Source organism: Callithrix jacchus, chromosome X, assembly GCF_049354715.1.
Source record: "Callithrix jacchus isolate 240 chromosome X, calJac240_pri, whole genome shotgun sequence".
Classification (NCBI taxonomy): Eukaryota; Metazoa; Chordata; class Mammalia; order Primates; family Cebidae; genus Callithrix; species Callithrix jacchus.
Window position 1 is genome coordinate 62575454 of NC_133524.1, and position 19110 is coordinate 62594563.

The following is a 19110-nucleotide window of genomic DNA, read 5'->3' on the forward strand; positions in this document are numbered from 1 at the left end:
CCTATAATCCAATAAAAAATTTAAAAAAAAAAAAAAAAAAAAGAGGTACATGGTTAGTGACTGTGGCTTGTGTTTCTTTTTTTTTTTTTTTTGAGACGGAGTTTCGCTCTTGTTACTCAGGCTGGAGTGCAAGAGTGCGATCTCAGCTCACTGCAACCTCCGCCTCCTGGGTTCAAGCAATTCTCCTGCCTCAGCCTCCTGAGTAGCTGGGACTACAGGGGCGCACCACCATGCCCAGCTAATTTTTTGTATTTTTAGTAGAGACGGGGTTTCACCATGTTGACTAGCATGATCTCGATCTCTTGACCTCGTGATCCACCCACCTCGGCCTCCCAAAGTGCTGAGATTATAGGCGTGAGCCACCGTGTGGCTTGTGTTTCTGAAGGTGACCAGAAACTAAAATTATCCTGCCCTTGCCTTTTCTATCTCCACTCAAGGTGCTGCCAATGTGCGTTCAGGTGTTCGGAAGGCAGCTTCAACAACAGTGATGATGCTTCAAAGGAGACGTAGCCATTCAGCTTTGTTCCTTTTGGGGTCAGCTGTCCCACCCCTAGACTAATCATCCTGAAAACGCTGCTTTTATAAAGTCACTTTGGGGTTTACTTAGGAACTTTCAGTAACTCTCAACTGTTATTATACTGAATTTTTATCCTTTTCCCTGGCTTTAAGGCTCTTTGTGATCTGGCCTTTCCCTCCTCCCATTTAATTGCATCTCTCATGCTTATGGCATTTACATCTCTCTCTTTAATGATCTTTATGTAAATTATGCTGATTTCTATTCCCACTACCTGTGTTCATGTAATTTCCCAATTTAGAAGTGGCCTCCTTTTTATCTTCGTAGCCTTGAAAATGCACCACCTTCATAAAGACACTCTTAATTTTTCTGATTCCAATGATGACCTCTGAGCTACAATATCTGTGGTAGGCTGAATGATAGCCCCCTAGAGATGCCCACATTTTAATCCCTGGAAGCCCTGAACACATTATCTCATATGGTAAAAGGGACTTTGCAGATGTTATTAAGGTTCTTGAGATGGGAAAGATTACCCTGGATTATCAAGGTGGGCCTAATGTAATCCTAAGAGTCATTATTAGAGGGAGGCAGCAAGATCAGAACAGGGAGAAGAAGATGCAATGGCAGAAATAAGAAGCTGGAGTGACATAAGAAAGAGACTATGAACCAAAGAATGTGGGTGGTTTTTCTGACCCATTGGACTGTTTCAGAAACAAACAACAAAAAAGAGGATGGGTGGCCTCTAGAAAGCTGAAAAGGGGAAGGAAACAGATTCTCTCCTTAAGCTTGCAGAAAGAACACAGCTTTGCTAACACCTTGATTTTAGATTTCTGACCTCTTGAACTTGTAAGAGAATAAATTGGTGCTATTTTACGTCATTAAATGTGTGGTAATTTGTTATAGCAGCAGTGGGAGACTAGCATAGTACCTACAGTGCCTTCATAATTTAGTCCATAGTCTCTCATATCGTTTTTAAATTTTGTGTCAGAGAGCCATAGGAATCCCTCCTTCTATTTCTCAAATGAATTGTTATCCTGCCTTGGTTGAAAAAAACCCAGTAATCAGCATCCTATTTCCTCCTGAGTCCATCATTGCGTGATTGGGTACTCCCACAGAGACATGAGACAGTGGGGATCGTAGAAAGTCATGAACCATACCATTGCTGTATACAGGAAATGCTTAGCAGGCTACCTGGAAGTACATTTTAGTATATAGTCCTGTTTAATCCTCACAGCAACTTTATCTTACAGATGAAAAAATAAAGCTCAGCAAAGTTAAGTAACTTCCTTGAGTTTACATAGCTAGTAAGTAGTAAAGTGACAACTTAAACTTAAGTCCTCTGACTTCAAATGAATGAAATGAAACAAACTAACATTTATGAATACAGATTCTGTGCCAGGTTCTTTCATATTTGTGAATTAATCCCCATTGGAAACCCTATAAGAATAAACTAATTTGATTCATTTTTGCAGGTGAAGAGATTCAGGTTCAGAGAATTTGAGTAACTACCCAAGGTTACCCAAGGTTACAAAACTTAGATTAAAACACTAACCTGACCCCAATTCTCTTTTCACAATATCACACAGTATTATGTGGCTATTCATGTCATTAAGAATATTTGGGCCAGGCACAGTGGCTCACACCTATAACCCAGCACACTGGGAGGCCAAGGTGGGAGGATTGCTTGAGCCCAGGAGTTCAAGACCAGCTTGGGCAACATGGTGAAATCCTGTCTCTATGAAAAATATAAAAAACTATCTGGGCATAGTGGCACATGCCTGAAGTTCCAGCTACTCAGGAGGCTGAGGTGGGAAGATCTCTTGAGCCCGGGAGGTCAAGGCTACAGCGAGCAGTGATCTCACCAATGCCCTCCAGACTGAGTGATGGAGTGAGACCCTATATATAAAAAAAGAAAAGAAAAAAGAATATTTGGCATATTTGCTAGTAGCAGAGAATACATTTACAGATTTCCTTTTTCAAAGTTTTTAAACTACGACAGCATAATCATCATAAGAGTAAACCAGGCTAGATAACTCCTTTGTTTTAATGAGGGGAAACCAAAAGCACAGTAACAAGAAAGTAAAATGGCCTGCACACAATATTACAGCAATCAGAATGATGCAGTGGGCCAGTGAAAAGCAAAGGATGACGCCTGTGTTCCAAAGCCCAGAGGTATCTCTGCTGCCCTCCGAACAGGCATAAGAAAGAGTGATTCTTGAGTGGAAGAAGTTTGGGATGTGCCCAACTCAATTCGTCACCAAACCAGACCACCTGAAATACCCTAGATTGGACATGTTTCCCAAGGCCTACCCTTTTATTTTTCAGTCTGGTCTGGTTTTGTGTTTCGGAGTTGAGGATGACAAGAGCCTAACTTGGGGATTTTGGCTTCATGGTAATGCATAACTTTCTTCTCTCTGGACTTCTATTCAAGAATTGCTGATCATGAAGGACACTCTTTTGCTTTTTAAGGAATAATGCAGAGATTAAACACTTGGATAATTAGTTTCAACATATCTGGTCTATGTCAGTAGCAAACTATTATACTGACAGGAAAATCAACTTTTATCTCCTGTACAAGTTACTTCACTAAATTAATGGCATCTTGCATGATTTAAATAAAGCAAAAAACAATAGCATGCAACCTTATTATTAAGAGCATATTAAAATAGTGCAGAGTAGACCACGTGATTTAAAAAAAATTACCAGTTGAGTCCTTGTTAGCATCTTCTTTTTTGTCTGAGTAGTAAATTACTGATGAGTCCCATTTATTCTGCAATCACATTTCACATGCTCAAAGTTCAGCACTATACTCTACTTATGGATTTATTATTACAGTTAATCTAAATTTGGTTTGTCTTCCTCATTAGTTAGCTGTAAGTTTATGGTGAGATTGGTATTTTTCTTAGATGAACTACACGTTAATGTCTGTTGTTTCTCAGCCTGTTGGATGAGCCTGCATTAAAATTATGATGCTGGTCAGGCACAGTGGTTCACATCAGTAATCCTAGCACTTTGGGAGGCCAAAGGCAGGCAGACTGCTTGAGCCCAGGAGTTCAAGACCATCTTGGGCAACATGACGAAAACCCATCTCTACTAAAAGTACCCGGCATGGTGGTGTGTGCCTCTTGTCCCAGCTACTTGGGAAGGTGAGGGAGGAGAATCACTTGAGCCCAGGGAAATTGAGGCTGTAGTGAACCAGGATCATGCCACTGCACCCAACCTGGGTGACGGAGAGAGACCCTGTCTCCAAAAATAAAATAAAAGTATGGGCCAGGTCTGGTGCCTCACCTCTGTAATCCCAGCACTTTGGAAAGCCTAGGCAGGAGGGTCATTTGAGGTCAGGAGTTCAAGACTAGCCTGGCCAACAAGGCAAACCCCATCTCTACTAAAAATACAATGCTTTGTTTGCCATTAGCAGCATTTGGTTAAAATTTGCAGTAGTAGTGTACCTGTGGTCCACATACTGATTATCCTAAAGGGTACATTCATTCTGAGAGCTGTCTCCTTTGGGAGGAGAAATCCATTTCAGAGGAATTAAGGCTTTGAAATGTAAATGTAACCATATTCTTGTTAAGTCTAGGAGAAGCCCAAACATTTGAACCCTAGAGAAAGCAGTTGCACAGCGAGGGGCCAGTGACCTCTCTGCTAAGCTGAATTTGGCTTGGGAACCTGGATCATGATGGGTTCCTAAGCCAGTTTACAAGACCAAGTGAGCTGTAGTGTCACCAAGATACTCTGTGACTTGCAGGTCCTAGGGTTTTTAGCTTTTTTAGATCGGAAAAGGACATTTTATGGGTTTAAGCAAAAACAAGCCACTTGCAAGCATTACTTTATTTTCCACTTTTTAAAAAAATTATTCATTCTTTAAATGTTTTGGGGGCAATAAACTTTGCATACTTGGCTGTTGTGTAGGTCTTCATTGCCACCTTGATAAATGTTGAAAGTACCTTCTGATTCTTATTGGACATTTGGTGTGCCTCATGAAATGCTTCAATGACATACTTTTATTATATTTTAATGGGATGCTTTAGGTATCTTATTTTTTTTATTAACATAATTCTCAGTATGTTAGGAAATCTCAGAATACAAATATATCAAAATATTAAGTGTTTGTCTCTAGATGGTAGTAAAACAGTCAGATTTTGAAGTTTTTTTCTTTATACTTTATGTATTTTCCACATTTTATACTATAATTATATATCACCTTTTTAGTCATGAAATATATACAGATATATATTTCTCACTCTGTTGCCCAGGTTGAAAATATATATATATATTTAAAGATGGGGTTTCACCATGTTGGCCAGGCTGGTCTCGAACTCCTGACCTCAAGCAATCCACCCGCCTCGGTCTCCCAAAGCGCTGGGATTACAGGTGTGAGCCACCGTGCCTGGCTGAAAAAATATATTTTTTTAAACAAACAATTTGGCAGTATAAAATATAAAGTTGCAGTATCTAACAGCAAATGGTACTCTTATATTTATGTCTGACTTAGACTGTTTGGGAGAAGATCATAACACTGCAGAGCCAACTGAAATTCCATCCCTTTCCTTCAAATCCCCCCTCTATTGGCAATTCTGATAATTTTCCCAAGTTCTGTTTTTCTTTATGCTTACCAGCACTGTAGCAGTGGGAAGATTCACAACTGGACATCTCTTCCTGACTGTTTCACGCTGAGTTCATCTAATATTAACCCTTTAAGCACCGTGGCCTTGCATGATTTCCGCATTGTTCAACTTTTTAGGAGTCAGTGGTAGTTATCTCTAAGCCTTGGAGTATATTGACAGCTAAATATATTTTCCTTTTGTTTCTTAAGTGCTTTCAACTTTCAGTTGAGTAGTATAATTGCTTTATGGTACTCATTAGGGACCTTTAAACATGATTAACATATGCTTGGAAATGTTAATAAAAGCATTTAATGAATTTTTGCAATTTGCCCCAAGAGTGATAAGGCAGTGAGAAGATTTCCAGTACAAGAATTAATGAAGCCCCTGATATTATATATGAATTCATCCAAAAGGAACACTATATTGGAGTTAATTTCTGTAGTAGTTGAGTGAGCTAGTGCCGGTGAAAAGGTAAGGAATCCAAAGCCAGAAGCCTCATCACATCACCTTAATTGGCCTTCTCACAAAACAATTCTTTTCTTCTCATCAGTCCTAAAAGACAATAGCCACTTGATTGTAGTAGAATTGGTACATGTACACCCATTTGTTACCATCCACGCTGTTTAACAAACTATAATTTAGTGTGATTTATATATACATTAGAGCACTAGATACCATGCTAAGAGATCATCTGGTTTTGTATAATTTTTGTATAATTTTCACAGCCACGCTAGGCCCAAATCTAGTGCATCTTTTCCCAATTTATCTGCAAATTTTCTCTCGTCCAATTTCTGTTTAAATGATTTCTGTTTGGCTTTTTAAGTTTTCACAATGTTAATCCTACAAGTAATTCTGATAGAATTTTTTCTCTTTCATATCATGTTCCGGTTATAAAAAGAATACTTGAATTTCTTTTTTCTTTTTAATAAGGATAGATTCTTGCTATGTTGCCGAGGCTGGTTGCAAATTCCTGGGCTCAAATGATTGTCCCACCTCGGACTCCCAATGTGCTGGGATTACAGGCCTGAGCCATCATGCCCAGCCAGAAATATTTGATTTTTTGAGGATATTTTGGAATTAGAGAGAGAAAATAGATCATATAGAACAACAATAATTATTAATATTTTCATGTATTTATTTCTCGTATTTTTTCTAAGCTCATACATAGATTTTCTTCTACAAAATTGAGATTACATTATATGTAGTCTCTAGTTTTTCTTTTCTCTTTCAAAATTATGAGCATTTCCTACATCTTAAAATTTTCATGAATATGATTTTTGTTGGTGCATTATATTTAATTAAATGGATATATGTAATAAGCATTTTCAGCGAGCATTGATGTGCATATCTTTTTCACTGTTGATGTTATTTTTGAAGCTTAATATATATGTGCTTAAGACTTATCTCCTGGCCGGGTGCAGTGGCTCATGCTTATAATCCTAGCACTTTGGGAGGCTGTGGTGGGTGGATCATGAGTTCAGGAGTTCAAGACCAGCCTGGCCAACACAGTGAAACCCCATCTCTAAAAAAAATAAAAAATACAAAAAGCAAAAGACTTATCTCCAATTAATACTCTATATAAACTTTAAAGCTTTGGTAATACCTTTATATTTTTTATCTTTTGTGAAAATCTCAATCCTTGAAAAGAAAGTGGTAGCAGAAACAGAAAGAGAAGAGAGAAAATGGAACTAGTGATAGGAGATAGCTACCAGGGCTACAATAAATTGAGAGTTATTACTAACCATCTATGGCCCTGAATGAAGTTTGTAATAGTAATGGCAAATTTGTAACAATTAAAAAGAACTTGATTTGTTCTTTAAAAAGCATATTACTTGACATTATCAAGAATGTAAATGTCATGGCTGGCCGCAGTGGCTCACAATTGCTATTCTAGCATTTTGGGAAGCTGAGGCAGGCGGATCACCTGTGGTCAGGAATTCGAGACCAGTCTGGCCAACAAGGCAAAACTCGGTCTCTACTGAAAATACAAAAATTAGACAGGCCTGGTGGTGCGCGCCTGTAGTCCCAGCTATTCAGGAAGTTGAAACAGGAGAATCATTTGAATCCAGGAGGCAGAGGTTGTAGTGAGCCGAGATCATGCCGCTGCAGTCCAGCCTGGGGGACAAAGTGAGACTCCATCAAAAAAAAAGAAAGAAAAAGAAAGAGAGAAAGAGAGGAAGGAAGGAAGGAGAAAAGAAAAGAAAGAAAAAAAGAAAGAAAAGTCTATTATTAATACCTTGGTACTAAGAAAAAGCCTGCTTCAGGTATTTCTTTGCTACGTATTATCAATCTTCTCTCCTCTTATTCTCTGTCTTCCTAAAGTCATGGGAATAAAGAAGAATTTTCCTGCAGAGGAATACAACTTGCTGTGGACTGGTTTCTAGATAAAGGCCATAAAGATATTACTGTATTTGTGCCTGCATGGAGAAAGGAGCAATCCCGCCCTGATGCACCAATTTCCGGTACTGTGTCAAATAAGACATTTCTTGTCATCTAGCGACAAATCTGGAAAGATAGTCTGGGGAGAGATTGATGGTTCCAATGTAGATATTTATTTTTCAAAGTTGTTAAGTATATTTCAAGTATTTTTATTAAGTGTATATTTGAAAAGATTTCCAAATAAAGCCATCATTATTTTGTGGCATCTGACAGTTAAATAAAGAAAACTTCAATTCAGCAAAAGATAAAACACAAAAGTCTGGTACCTAGGGCCAATGATATTGTTAAGGGCCATGAAAATGTCTTAATTTTATTTTCTTCTCACATCAGAAGAAAAAATTGAATATAATAGCAATGCATGTATAATGATGTATCTAGCTGGGTTATCCTTGGCTTTATACCAAAGCAATTGAAAATGAAATTTTTAATATTTATTATTTCTCTTTTTTGTGAGACAGGGTGTCATTCTGTCACTTAGGCTGGAATGCCATGGTGTGATCATGGCTCACTGCAGCCTCTACCTCCCTGAGGTGATTCTACCACCTCAGCCTCCTGACTGGCTGGGACTACAAGCATGTCCCACTGAGCCTGGCTAATTTTTTATTTTTAGCAGAGACGGAGTTTTGCCGTGTTGCCCAAGGTGGTCTTGAACTCCTGGGCTCAAGCTGTCTGCCCGCCTCAGCCTCCCAAAGTGCTAGGATAACAGGTATGAGCCACCATGCCCAGCCAATATTTAACATTTCTTATAGAGGAAGGGGCCCAGGAAGGCAAAAATGCCTAAGGTGCTCAAAAGTCATGATGCAGTCCTAATGGCAGAAGTGTCTCTACATTCATTTACAACTGTCTTCTGAGCATCAGCTATTGCCGGATATGCCTAATGAGAAAGTCCAGTGAATGGCTGTCTCAGCTGTGTGAAGCTATTTGCCATCTGCTTAACAGGCTCTTGAGCCTCAGTCAGAATAGATTCTAGCCCTGCTCAAGCCCAGTCAGCAAACTTTTTTGCCTCAGCAATTAGGAGACCAAAAGGAAAGGGGGTCAGCACTCAGATGCTATATAGCTTGATGTTTCACCCTAGTTTTGGTCTTCCCTCAGGCAGAAGCCAAAAATGTAAGTCCCTAGGAGAGATGCTTTAGTTTCCTCCTGACAGACACACCTTAGTACTTCCCCGTTAGAAATCAACAACCAAAAAGCTGGTGCTTTGGCCAAAGGACAAAAGGACAAAACAAGCATCAAGAATGCTAAGATATCAATGTCCCTCTCACTCTTCTTGGCAGTTTTTAAAACTTAGATGTCATTGAATTCAGTTCCTTCATTTTATCAAAAAGAAGACAGAAGTCCAAAGGGGAAGATGACTTGCCTAAGGTCATACTCCAAATTGATATCATAAGCCAGGAACAGGGCCTACTTTCCCTGTAAGGGCACATAACATGGTCATCCAGTACCAACTTTTGCATTTTTAATATTGAGGTAATACTGTTAATTTCCAAAGATGATTTCTGCTCTGTGGCATATTTTGACAGATCAAGATATTCTAAGAAAACTGGAGAAAGAAAAGATTCTCGTCTTCACACCATCCCGAAGAGTCCAAGGCAGGAGGGTTGTCTGCTATGATGACCGGTTCATAGTCAAACTGGCTTTTGACTCTGATGGCATCATTGTGTCCAATGATAACTACCGAGACCTTCAAGTTGAAAAGCCAGAATGGAAGAAGTTTATAGAGGAGCGGTTGCTGATGTATTCTTTTGTGAATGACAAGTGCGTTTCTTTCCACTAGGCCTATATCAAAGTTATCAGTAGGAATAGACTTCATTTCATTTTAATAAACATTTACCGAACACTTATTGTGTATCATACATTTTGCTGGTTGCCATAGAGATAAAAGGATGAATAAGGAAAAGGACTAACCCTTAAGGGGCTCAAAGTGTAGTAGAGGAGCGAAAGAGACAACCACAATGTGTTGCTGTAAGAGCTATAGTTAAAAGTTGTTTCTTAAAGTTGCTTTGTCTATATGAAGTAATAGAAAAAGGCATCTGAGAGGAGACATTTCAGATCAAGTTTATAGACGGAGGAAAGGGGGCTGATAGGCATGACAGGTGAGGGGGATATCATGAATAAAGTTATGAAGGCATGAAAATGGGTGGCATATTGGGGGAACCAGCAGACATGCCAGCATGGCTCAAACATATAGTTCACGGAAGAATGATGAACAGGGAAAATCGTCCTTTCTATGTGATAAAGTGGCAACAAAGGGAAGAACTGCTATATTAGCAAAGGATAGACTCGAGGCAGGGAGGGCAATTAGAAAGTTGTGACAGCAGTACAGGCACAAAAGTCTGAATGTCTAGTAAGGAGTAGGGGACAGAAAGGAATACAGTAACCTCTTGCTTACTTCCTTTCAGATTTATGCCTCCAGATGATCCTTTAGGACGACATGGCCCAAGCCTTGAAAATTTCTTAAGAAAGAGACCCATTGTTCCTGAGCATAAGAAGCAGCCATGTCCTTATGGTGAGTACCTATGTGCAAAACTAAGTTCTGTACCACAAAAAACATAAGGATTCTGTGAACACTTTTCTCTTCCAGGTTTCCCTTTCAAATGGGAAATCCTGGTTTGTCCACTGTCTATGAGTTAAAGTTTGTGTCTTCATGTACACTGTTAGGTAACTAAAGAAAAATCTTAGAAACTGAATGAGGAAAAGGTAGCTAGAATTGAAGGGAAGATTAGTTGTCACTTGTGACAATAGCACATGTGCTCTAGCTGCCTACGTCCTGCCTATGTTGCTGTGAGCAGGGAAATACAGAAACCTATATGGCTTGTGGAAGCAGAAAGGGCAATACCAAACTGAGTTTGGCCCAAAGATGAACATGTGTCTCAGGCAGGTGACTGGACCCTCTGTCAATTGATACTGATCTTTTCTTTAGATCTGCCCCTTCCAATTTTTGTCTGTTGTTTGTTTTAAGCAAAGTCTCGCTCTGTCACCTAGGCTGCAGTGCAGTGGCACAGTCTTGGCTCACTTCAACCTCTGCCTCCTGGGTTCAAGCGATTCTCCTGCCTCAGCTTCCCCAGTAGCTAGGACTACAGGTGCGTGATGCCACGCCTAGCTGATTTTTGTATTTTTAGTAGAGGCAGCATTTCACCATGTTGGCCAAGCTGGTCTCAAACTCCTGACCTCAAGTGATCCACCTGCCTCGGCCTCTGAAAATGCTGAGATTACAGGCATGAGCCACTGCACCCAGCCCAAGTTTTTTTGTTTTGTTTTGTTTTTTTAAATAAATATAGTTTTCTAGTGTTTTCATGCTCTTACCCAAGTCCCTCTGGCACAAGGTTTGTGCGACATGGGCTGCTTGATCTGAGGTTACTTTGGACGTCTGTCCTTTTTGGATGATCATTTGTTTTGTAGGGTGTTTTGGTTTTTGTCCTCAACATTTAAGTCACAGAGTACTTTCATGTTCGTTATCTCATTTAATCTATACAATAACCCTATAATATAGGCATGATGATCAGCCTTGTTTACAGAAGAGGAAAATGAGGCTCACAAAATATAGTCACTTACCAAGATCACACAGCTAATAAGGGACATAGTTGGAATTGAAATTCAGATCTGACTGGACTCCAAACCTGTGCTCTTTGCACTGCATTATGCTGCTTTCAGTTACTCTGTGCTGCTTCAGCATGCAGATTATGCCTAGGCAAAGTTGTGTGTTATCGAAAAATTAAAGCTTCTCAACTGCTCAGCTTTAGCTTTTTTTTTTTTTTTTTAAGGCAGGGTCTTGCTCTATCACCTGTGCTGGAGGGCAGTGGCATGATCATGGCTCACTGCAGCCTTGACCTACCAGGCTCAAGAGATTCTCCCACCTCAGCCTCCTGAGTAGCTGAAACTACAGACGTGCACCACCGTGCCCAGCTAATTTTGTTTGCATTTTTCTTTACAGATGGGGTTTCACCATGTTGCCCAAGCTGGTCTCGAACTCCTGGGCTGAAGTGATCCACCCACCTCAGCCTCCAAATTGCTAGGACTACATACATGAGCCACGGCATCCAGCCAGCTCTTAGCTTTTATGCTGCAATTTTCTCCATAGCTTTCCACTTTCTCTCTTCCCTCACAGTGTGTGATGCCTCCTTGGTGTTGTCTGTCTCTCATCTTTGTGGACAGCTAATTTTCTGCCTTTACCCCAAACAGTAAAACCCTAACCTGAGTGACCAGATTGTTACAACAGTTTCTGGCATGGAGGGTTACATCACTGAGAGAGAGTCTTACCCCAAGGCATTATTTTTCAGGCAAAAAATGCACCTACGGCCACAAGTGCAAATACTACCATCCGGAGCGGGCCAACCAACCCCAGCGTTCGGTGGCTGATGAGCTCCGCATCAGTGCCAAACTGTCCACAGTGAAAACTATGAGTGAAGGCACCCTGGCCAAGTGTGGCACAGGGATGTCTAGTGCCAAAGGTGAGATAACCTCAGAGGTCAAACGTGTGGCCCCCAAGCGCCAATCAGATCCCAGCATCCGGTCTGTGGCTGTGGAGCCTGAGGAATGGCTGTCTATTGCCCGTAAGCCTGAGGCTAGTTCTGTCCCCTCTCTTGTGACTGCCCTAAGTGTCCCCACAATCCCACCCCCTAAAAGCCATGCAGTGGGTGCACTCAACACCCGTTCGGCCAGCAGCCCAGTGCCAGGATCTTCCCATTTCCCCCACCAGAAGGCCTCTTTGGAGCATATGGCCAGCATGCAGTATCCTCCCATCCTGGTTACCAACAGCCATGGGACCCCTATTAGCTATGCTGAGCAATATCCAAAATTTGAATCCATGGGGGACCATGGCTACTATTCAATGTTAGGCGACTTCTCCAAACTGAACATCAACAGCATGCATAATCGAGAATATTACATGGCTGAAGCAGACCGGGGGGTGTATGCCCGGAATCCTAACCTCTGTCCTGACAGCCGTGTGAGCCATACCAGGAATGACAACTATTCCTCTTACAACAACGTGTATTTGGCTGTAGCTGATACCCATCCTGAAGGCAATTTGAAGCTGCACCGCTCAGCATCCCAGAACCGACTTCAGCCTTTTCCTCATGGTTACCATGAAGCCTTAACACGAGTGCAGAGCTATGGCCCAGAGGATTCTAAGCAAGGACCTCACAAACAGTCAGTCCCCCACTTAGCTCTGCATGCCCAGCACCCAGCAACTGGAGCACGTTCCAGCTGTCCTGCAGACTACCCCATGCCTCCCAATATCCATCCTGGGGCAGCACCCCAGCCAGGCCGTGCCCTGGTGATGACTCGGATGGATAGCATTTCTGACTCCCGCCTCTATGAGAGCAACCCTGTGAGGCAAAGACGACCTCCCCTGTGCCGGGAACAGCATGCCAGCTGGGACCCACTGCCCTGTGCAACTGACTCCTATGGCTACCACTCCTATCCCTTGAGTAACAACCTCATGCAACCATGTTATGAGCCAGTCATGGTACGGAGCGTGCCTGAAAAGATGGAGCAGCTTTGGAGGAATCCTTGGGTTGGAATGTGCAATGATTCCAGGGAGCATATGATTCCAGAGCACCAGTATCAGACCTACAAGAACCTCTGCAATATTTTCCCTTCTAACATCGTCCTTGCAGTGATGGAGAAGAATCCCCACACAGCAGATGCCCAACAACTGGCAGCCTTGATTGTTGCTAAGCTTAGGGCTGCACGTTGATATGACATAGTACTTATTTCTTTACACAAATATGAATATTAATACTAATAATACACAAATACGATTATAGTAACTAATAATTTGTGTTGCGCTTTACAAGTTAGAGTGTTTACATCATTTGAGCGCATAACAACCCTGTGAGGTAGGTCTTAATAACATCCTCTTTTATAGAGAAGGAAGCTGAAGCTCAGTGAAATTAAGTGGCTAGCCAGGGTCACACTGCTAGCAAATGACCAAGTCAAGACACACACCCAAGTCCTCTAATTCCAAGTCCCATGCCCTGTTGCACTGCACCATGCAGGTAATGGAGGACAAAACCCAGGGGGAGAGGTCTAGACGCAAGAAACCCCAGAGGATTTTTTTTTTTTTTGAGACAGTCTCACTCTGTTACATAGGTTGGAGTGCAGTGGTGTGATCTCTGCTCACTGCAACCTCCGCCTCCAGGGTTCAAGCGATTCTAGGGCTTCAGCCTCCCGGGTAGCTGGGATTACAGGGGTGCACCACCATGCCCGGCTAATTTTTGTATTTTTAGTAGAGACGGAGATTCACCATATTGGCCAGGTTGTTCTCAAACTCCTGGTCTCAAGTGATCCGCCACCTCAGCCTCCTAAAGTGCTGGGATTATAGGTGTGAGCCACCACGCCCAGCCTACCAGAGTTTTCAGTGACATATTCTATATTACAAAGTATGGATGATATATCCAATTTAGAGAGCAAAAGCATTAGGATCAGATCATATGTTGAATTAACCTTTTAGGTTTTTTCTAATAGAAATATTTAAAGCTATTTAAAAGTAAATGCATACTTTATTGCATGGATCATTCAGTTTTTCTTAACCAAGCTATAGGGTCACATTGAAGCTTCTAGAACTATATTTTAAACCTATTATTAGCAATTATATTGCATGTATGAATGTATATATTTGGTTTGAGATGTGTACGTATCTCTGTATAACCTTTCATATAGTGATAATGAGAGGGTAGGCTCTACGCAGTCCTTAGTCTATAGCTGTATAGGTCACTAATCTGACTTGATGATTTTAAGTCACATTTCATAGTTTCAACTAGTTTTGAGAGTGAAATTATATGGCAATATTTGAACATTGCTTTCTTAGGCACCAGAGCAAAGCAGCTCTATTTCCTTCGCACATTTTACTTGCCAACATTTATTAACAGTTCTTAGCTTCCAAGTCTCTTCACCTTAGCAAATTAGGGATCAGGTTGCACTCTTTTGCCGAGGAACTGATGGTTAAGCTCACACAAGCTCAGAAGAGTTTGACAAGGACCAGGGGACTTACCAACACAGTCCACTTCCCTTATCCCAGGAGAGACGGCCAAACCCATGTGGCATTAAATGGTGAATAAAAAAGTTTCACTCAAGGAGGGATTATTGGATGCTCTTTGGACTTCCGACCTATGCAGTATTCAACATCCCAGGATGAGATGTAATGGAGGACAGTGCATAGCCATGTAATCCACTTTCCCTTGCTGTCCACCCTTTGGGTAATAAGGTCAAAAATCATTGGTGGAACAGAATTTCTTTAGGAAACAAACCCAGGGAATTTGCTAGATGGAAAAAGGCAGTTTCCAAAAGGGGATACTGCATCTTTGCTAGTAGCTGGCTCAGTTATGCACTTTAAGTCCACGCAAAGAGAGTGCATTTGCTGTTAAATAATTGTTAGTTATTAGAAGGCAGGACTTTTGGTTTAGGCAACACCATTTGCGCAACTTGTACCTTGCTCAGGGTGGAAAACTTTGTAGCTAAATGCCTCTAGAAGAGGTGTTTGTTTGTTTTTTAAGCTGCACAAAGGAATTCCCTTTTTGAATCCATTGTATATTTCAATATTTCGAACCATGACCAGCTCACTATTTCCTGAGCTGATCATAAAACTTCTATGATCGTTTTTTCATGAAAGTTGAGAAGGCCGGGCCTTGGCCTTTTGTTTCTTCATGAGAAGGTATGACACTGCCTATAAATGTTTCTTACTGTGAAACACTCTGAATGTGAGGCTGTAGTCAGGGTTGTTTCTGGTGGTTTGATAATGGCTTGCATGCTGCTTTCTGGCTTTCTGTCTTTGTCCAAGTTGATCAATACTGCATCTTAACCAATGTTTCACTTCAGTTAACCAGAGCTTTATATTCTATCTCCTATCCTCTGATCTTCATATACCCCAGCATATTGAAAAATGTACAAGTATTTTCTATCAGGTAGGTCCATAGAGTGACAGTTGCCACTGCAGTGCTTGCTATTTCACACAAACACCATTTCATACGTTCAACTTCTTGGACTTTCTAAATCGGCCCCGTGTCTAAATCAGGGTATTTGACAATCTCAGATGATGCTACTGCCTATGTGTGCCAGTTAGTTCATCTTCCTACCAAAATCATCCATGGCACCACAGTATCCACTAGCTGTACAATTTATAGGGAAGCACAAGATTAATCTTGTCACCTGCAATCATCTTGAACATGTTCATATTTAGTACTCAAAAAATTTGTAAGCTCCTCCCAATATAGGAAATATTTTTTAAGGCAGCGTATGTATATCTGATTTACTAAAAACAATGTCATTCTCCTCTCATTCTTCTTTTTGGTATGAACCAAAAGCGGCTAGGAGCAATGCCTCAAATAACCAGAAATGACCTTTTGTTGATACAAATTGTATCTCTTTTTTTCCTGATTGTATAGAAACAAATGTACAAAACTCACCTTAAGCTAGGTTTGGCACTGAATTTTCACCATGATGTTTGTGGCACTGTGTGTCACAGGGAAGTAGCTCAGGGGTTGTGAGGGAGCTTTTATTTCTAAAGGTCAGTAGTAATTTATAGACAAAGACAATTTTTCAAGGCCTCTTTATTACCAGTGCACAGCTATCATGTGTACAATTTCAAGCATTATATTGTGTAAGTTCTCTTTAGCCTATTAAATTTAATATGTCCTTGCAAAGGGATTTTGTGTAAAAAGTGTCAGTGTTAGTGAATCATCTGCAAGAATCTATAAATGGAGCTATATAATTGAATACATAAATACAGCATGGTTCTTAGTTATTAGAGAAAGATTTTCTTTATATTGAGGTCTACACACTTCTTGACTTTCGATTTTGTCTGTAATTATAAAACAGCAAAGAATAAGGAAGCATTGGGACCCCCTCGGATGCCTTGATAATAAAATCAAGCTTCCTTCATGGGGCTAAGCATGTGTCTTTCAGAATACTTACTTCTAAGAACTCAGCAGGGGTTACTACAAAGTGTTTTGTGTGGTTTTCAACAAGCAGTATATTTTGCAAGAGATGCTTTGTAATTTTAATTATTTCACTGATTTTCTGACCTCATAGAAAGTCTGTTCCTGTTGAGGCCTTCAACTTTGTAGCTTTTCTGAATTTTTTTCTTCTTTTTGTGATTTTGTTGTTGTTTTCATTTTGATCTAAAGGAGAAGTGTGACCCCGGAGTGGCATGGTCAATCCAGGGCACCCTTTCTGTAAGACAACTCAAAGGAAAAGAAGCCTTTTCAAAGGTAATATCGAGCCATTGCACTGTCTCTTAAGGTGCCAGGTATGGAAGGGAGAATGACAGATGACTTATGGAAATGGTCTACAAAATTTTTCTTCTAAGTAATAAAATAGATAGCATGATTTTTTTTCTCTCTCTCTCTCTCTCTCTCTGTCCACCCCCTGCTAGATTCCAGAATACTTCACTTCTCTAAAATTCACTTTTTCTACTTTGGAATAAATTATCTTTATACAGTAATTCAAACACTGATTTATTTCCATTAACCTTTGGCCCTGAGTTTTCTTCGAATATAGAAGAGTTCATTTTGAGAGGCACTCAGTTACCATTCTATCTGTGCTGTACGTGTGGGACTTTGTACGAATGCCTTTTGAGGGCCCAAAATTTCAATACACTTTGTTCTACTTTGTGAATCAGGTCTGGATCTGCACAGAGAAAGTAATGCTGAGCTGTCCAAAGAGCCCGCTCAGGTCTCTCTCCTAACCCTTTTCTGCCTTTCCCTAGTTTGCTTATCCTCAGGTCTGACACTGAGGAGTGCACAGTCTTCAACTGAAATGGCACTACAGTTACTTCTCATTGGAAATAAGTGTATTTCTGGAACCTGCATGTCTAAAATAGTCAATGCCTTTGTAAAGACTCAGTATATTCAATATCTATTGTATGGTAGCTAGCTATATACATAGATTGACTATTTTTAGTCCTGGTTTGTGTATTGTTGAGCTATAGTAGTTTGCTTTATCCATTGTGGGATTAAACAATACTGTTTAATGGTTGTAAACTTTTATAAAATCTCTTTGGGTTTTTTGTTTGACCCAAACATAATGTAAGTCTCAATGACAAAATACACAAAGTTAACAAGAGGTGAGTGAAAATATAGCCCTTCGCCCAGTTTTGTCTGCCCCTATAATGCACGTGCATTGCTTTGTATATGCTCTCACTAGCATGAATGTGCTATGACTACTTCATGAGGTTTTAATTTGTTTCACCTACAGTTGTGATGGAAAATGCTGTATCACTGACAACAATGAACTGTAACCACAGTTATTTACTGTATAAACTATTTGTCTAACTACTCATGGCTCTGTTTCTTTAAGAACACCAACAACAATGGGCCAGGCATGGTGGTTCACACCTGTAATTCCAACACTTTGGGAGGCCAAGGCAGATGGATCACCTGAGGTCAGGAGTTCGAGACCAGCCTGGCTAACATGGCAAAACCTTGTCTCTACTAAAAATAAAAAAATTAGCTGGGCGCGGTGGCACGCGCCTGTAATCCCAGCTACTCAGGAGGCTGAGGCAGGAGAATCACCTGAACCTGGGAGCTGGAGATTACAGTGAGCTGAGATCATGACACTGCACTCCAGCCTGGGCAAGAGTGACTCTGTCTCAAAAAAAAAACAAAAAAACAAAACAAAAAACACCAACAACAAAGGCCATATCAAACATACATACATATATTCCAGCAGTATGCTCCTAAGTATTAAATGTATATCCTTGCGACTTATATTTTGAGATAAATGATAAAGGCAGGGATCTCCCCAAATGTGTCCATCTGAATTTTAACCCAGTAAGCGTATGTCCTCAAATTTTTGAAGACTAATGGTTCCTAGTGCTAATCAAACTGGTGTTCCCTGCAGGGCAGGGCTCAACCACCAGTCAGAACCAGGTGGGGGGCCCAGGGCCCAGACTTAATTTTTGTGCACAGCCTATAGTTTCTCCCCTGAATAGCCTCAGGGCCACAGAGACATCATCTGCTGACTCAGCCAGAATATCAGAGCCAAAAGGAGCCTAGCATCCTACGATTCACACTCAGAGGGTGCTCAGCTGCATCAACCACGTCAGGGGATAGTGAACTGAGGCTCCAAGACTGCTGAAGAGTTTTGACCAAGGCCAAACAGAATTAGGGGCAAATGCAGGACTGGAAGCCCAGACCTCATGACTCCCAGGCTGGTAAGCCCTTTATTATAGTGGAGTTGGTTCTTCCCTCTCTGAAGCCACCTACCCACCCTCCACCGCATTCCAGGCCAGTCTCATTCTAAAGGTAGAGGTGGCCATCATGGCTGCAGCAAAGCCCAGCTTGCGAGCCTTTGGAAGAGACTATTTGTGAATCTCAGAATCTTTTTTTGTTAACATCCTCTATGGGACTAAAAATGCTCATCTCTCCTCACCTGCTTCCTCTTCTGTCTCTTACTCTTCCTGTCACATTCCTTGGACATACATGTATCAGATTGCTACGGAGTACCAAATAGGGGTCTGGCCTATACTAAGCTAGGCAGACAGAAGAGGAACAGTCCATCTTGGAGAACTTGCACTCTAGTGGGGGAATGAAGCACACTCAGAGAATAAAC

The 19110-nt window shown here is 40.9% G+C and overlaps 2 protein-coding genes across 3 annotated transcripts in view; one reads left to right on the top strand and one right to left on the bottom strand.

The window, feature by feature from the left end:
- The window catches only part of ZC3H12B (zinc finger CCCH-type containing 12B), a 583808-nt gene extending 565974 nt beyond the window's left edge, over positions 1-17834 (top strand). For both annotated transcript variants that reach the window (XM_078362809.1, XM_078362810.1), the window contains 4 exons: positions 7444-7583; positions 9081-9315; positions 9960-10066; positions 11838-17834. In XM_078362809.1, coding sequence (XP_078218935.1) covers positions 7444-7583; positions 9081-9315; positions 9960-10066; positions 11838-13258 — 1903 coding nt within the window. In that variant the 3' untranslated portion in view covers positions 13259-17834. The remainder of the gene's footprint in view (positions 1-7443; positions 7584-9080; positions 9316-9959; positions 10067-11837) is intronic.
- Positions 1-19110, bottom strand: part of LAS1L (LAS1 like ribosome biogenesis factor) — a 56427-nt gene that overhangs the window by 11394 nt on the left and 25923 nt on the right. The window lies entirely within an intron of this gene.